Source organism: Cyprinodon variegatus, unplaced genomic scaffold (genome assembly GCF_000732505.1).
Source record: "Cyprinodon variegatus isolate N-32 unplaced genomic scaffold, C_variegatus-1.0 Scaffold634, whole genome shotgun sequence".
Taxonomy (NCBI): Eukaryota; Metazoa; Chordata; class Actinopteri; order Cyprinodontiformes; family Cyprinodontidae; genus Cyprinodon; species Cyprinodon variegatus.
In genome coordinates, this window is record NW_015151087.1 from 289,126 (window position 1) to 292,017 (window position 2,892).

Genomic DNA, 2,892 nt, shown 5'->3' on the forward strand with positions numbered 1-2,892 from the left:
GCTTTATGCAAACATTTAAGACCAGACATCCAAGATGAGAAGCTAAGCAGGAAAGGAAACAACGCTGGAAGCAAGTATTTGTGTGTGTGCACATGTTAAACATGTTCTAAACTCATCCGGGAACTCACACTACTGTCCAATGCTGCCATTTCCCAGTTACGTCTCTTACTTTTCAGTGGCCAGCTTTCTGTTGAGGTTTTTCAAATAGGCCAGCTCGTTCCACACAGCGTCACTGTCCTCTTGTCGAAGCTTCCGCGGGTCTGGGCGCTGCATCTTTCCTCCTGACCTGCACACACAGCATGGAACGGGAGGCATGTAAAACTGTAGAGGCAAGCAAATGCTGAGATTAAAAACTGAACAAACAGCCCCACTAACACACACACGTAGAAAGTGAACCTATAACAAGGGAAAATGGTTGGTACTGTATATCACCTTGCTGCCTTTGGCAACTCACATGGGGGTAATGAGGCTCCCTCTGTTTTTGTTATTCAGCCATATTTAGCGGTATTCAAATGAGCAGCCTTGACTTTGACACTTCATGTACACATTTCTGCGTGTTGGTTTAAAGCTCAGGGCACTGCCCGTGTGGCAGGGCGGCGGAGGATTCCCTCTGCACCATGCAAATGTAAAAAGTGGCAAACACACACTCACAAACGAGGTCATTCGAATGTCTACACCTCACTTATGAATACTTAATGACACTTTGTGTTCAGTAGCTGCTCTCTCTGTTGAATCGCCCCCCACCCCTGTACACCACCCACACGGCCCCCGCTTGGCCCCAGCCGCATACAACTCATCAATCAGCCCCAGCGCAACATATTCAATTCCAATTAGGCTTTCATTTACAAAACCGAAACAGGATTTAGTGAGAAATCCACAAATTGCAGCAGAAGCTGATGAGAAGACGTTCCTCTCCAACACACGACAACAGTCTCCCATTTTCGCCCGATCAATGCGAAAGAGGAGTGGAAATGGATCGCAAGGGTCACAAAGCTCTTTTCCTGCGGTCATTATTGGCGATGAGGACGCTTTCAAGCTACGCTAATACTAGTTAAACCCTGGTACCTGGGAGTTAGAGGCTGCAGTGGAATGGCAAATGTTTTCATTTAATACTTCATCTGCCCCTGTGAGCAATTTGAGGCTATTGGACGACTCTGCAGTTTATAAGAGTGATTATTCTGCGTGTGCCATCTGTGGGTTTCAGTGCTATATCTCAGCTAGAAATTTAAAAAATTTTTTCCTGACCAAATAAATGTGACTACTGACATGAGATGTTAACTAGATTCACAAATACCCAAACAAATAAGCCCATAACTGCAGAGATTGATTAAAATAAGCTAAAGATGAAGGCATTATTAAAAACTTAAAATGCAGAAAATAATCAGGCTTCCTAGCACTGCCATTTTAAATGGTTGCTTTGGTTTATACTAATCCTGTATTAAATATAGCTTGTCATTATCAAAGTTCCCTAAGAAAAAAAGTTTCCTTGCTCAAGACTTGCTGTAAAACATGCTGAAAGTTACAAGGACAATAACAGATCTTTAAATACTCCACTGGTCCTGTTCAGGCTATAAGCTGGGAGCAGGAAGATATGATTCCACCGTAAACTGGACAGAACCTGGTGTTTCTCACCGTGTGTCTGGATGGGGAGTCGCAAACCGATCAAAGAAAAGGCCTAAGAGCCAATAAGAGACTCAGAGAAACCTGGAATCAGCAGAAACTGTTTTTCCATTTGATAATAGAAAAGACAGCATGACATCTGCTTGCTCACACAGGACTCCACTGCTGAAGAAAAGGTGCAGCAAAGCTGGTTTAATGCAGAACATTTGGATAAGTGAATGAAATACTAGAAGACCTGGTGTGCTCAGATGAGACCGCTTGTTTTATGCTTGAGGCGTCTGTGAGGTCCTCACGGCTGATTGACGGCCATTTTTGGAGTCTACGTACCCCCACCTCTGACTGAATTCCCACACCATGGAAAATGTGCAACAACAGATAGATCAGCGCGTAAGAACATGGTGAGAGAGAAACAGCTCCTAAAGGCTGATTTACACTGGGACTCTTTTTCCACCTGGGTCCCCGCTCTTTTTCACCATCATGTCCCTAGATCCTCCTGCACTGTGGCATGGAATAACATAGCACAGCTTCAATATTGGGACTGAATCAAAAATATCTGCTAGAAGCTGACTGTGGCACACTGCTGCAGGGAGAATAACCAGCCCTTACTGGAGAGGGTTCGCAAATGTAAATCTAGAGAAACCAAGTGATTTAGCCCTTCTACTATCACTACTATTCACAGATTGTGGAAAAACTCCTAGAAAGAGATGACAGTTGCTCTTGGACAGTATGAAGAGGCTTTTAATGAAGTTGTGAAAGGTTGAGTTTTCTACTTCCCCTTGTTGAGTGGTGTTCTGAGTTTCTGTATATGCCCCCCTGGAAGCGACCAGAATGGGGGATTGTACATAAAACATAATCCCACCTTTAAATGGTTCTGGGTACATAATTGACTGTAATTCAAAAACACCACACCAAGGAGGATGCTCAAAGGAAAGAGAATGGAGGTGTGAAGATATTTTTCCACACGTTACTGTCAGACTTCTGATGACTGATGGATGAACTCTCAGTTCTTTTCAGAGGGAGAAAAAAGGTCTGATTTGTACTGCAGTGGAAAATCCATGGAAGCAACTGAAGAGCAGATTTCCCAGAAAAGAGCCCAGAATCTTCAAGGTCCAGACAGCTAACCTGACTCCGCCAGATGGATTTGCTCCGCATATCCATCTGGAAACCTTCCGTTGAAGTAATTTTGGGAACAGGCGAAAATACTGGTTAGCTGATTGGCCTATGTTGGTGATAGAAGGGCCAGATAAACCAATCAGATCAACGAAGCATATG

At 43.9% G+C, this 2,892-nt stretch overlaps 1 protein-coding gene across 1 annotated transcript in view; it reads right to left on the reverse strand.

Annotated features, from left to right (window-relative positions):
* The window catches only part of cntln (centlein), a 167,517-nt gene that overhangs the window by 99,260 nt on the left and 65,365 nt on the right, over positions 1–2,892 (reverse strand). The window contains exon 12 of the mRNA XM_015393275.1: positions 170–286. Coding sequence (XP_015248761.1) covers positions 170–286 — 117 coding nt within the window. The remainder of the gene's footprint in view (positions 1–169; positions 287–2,892) is intronic.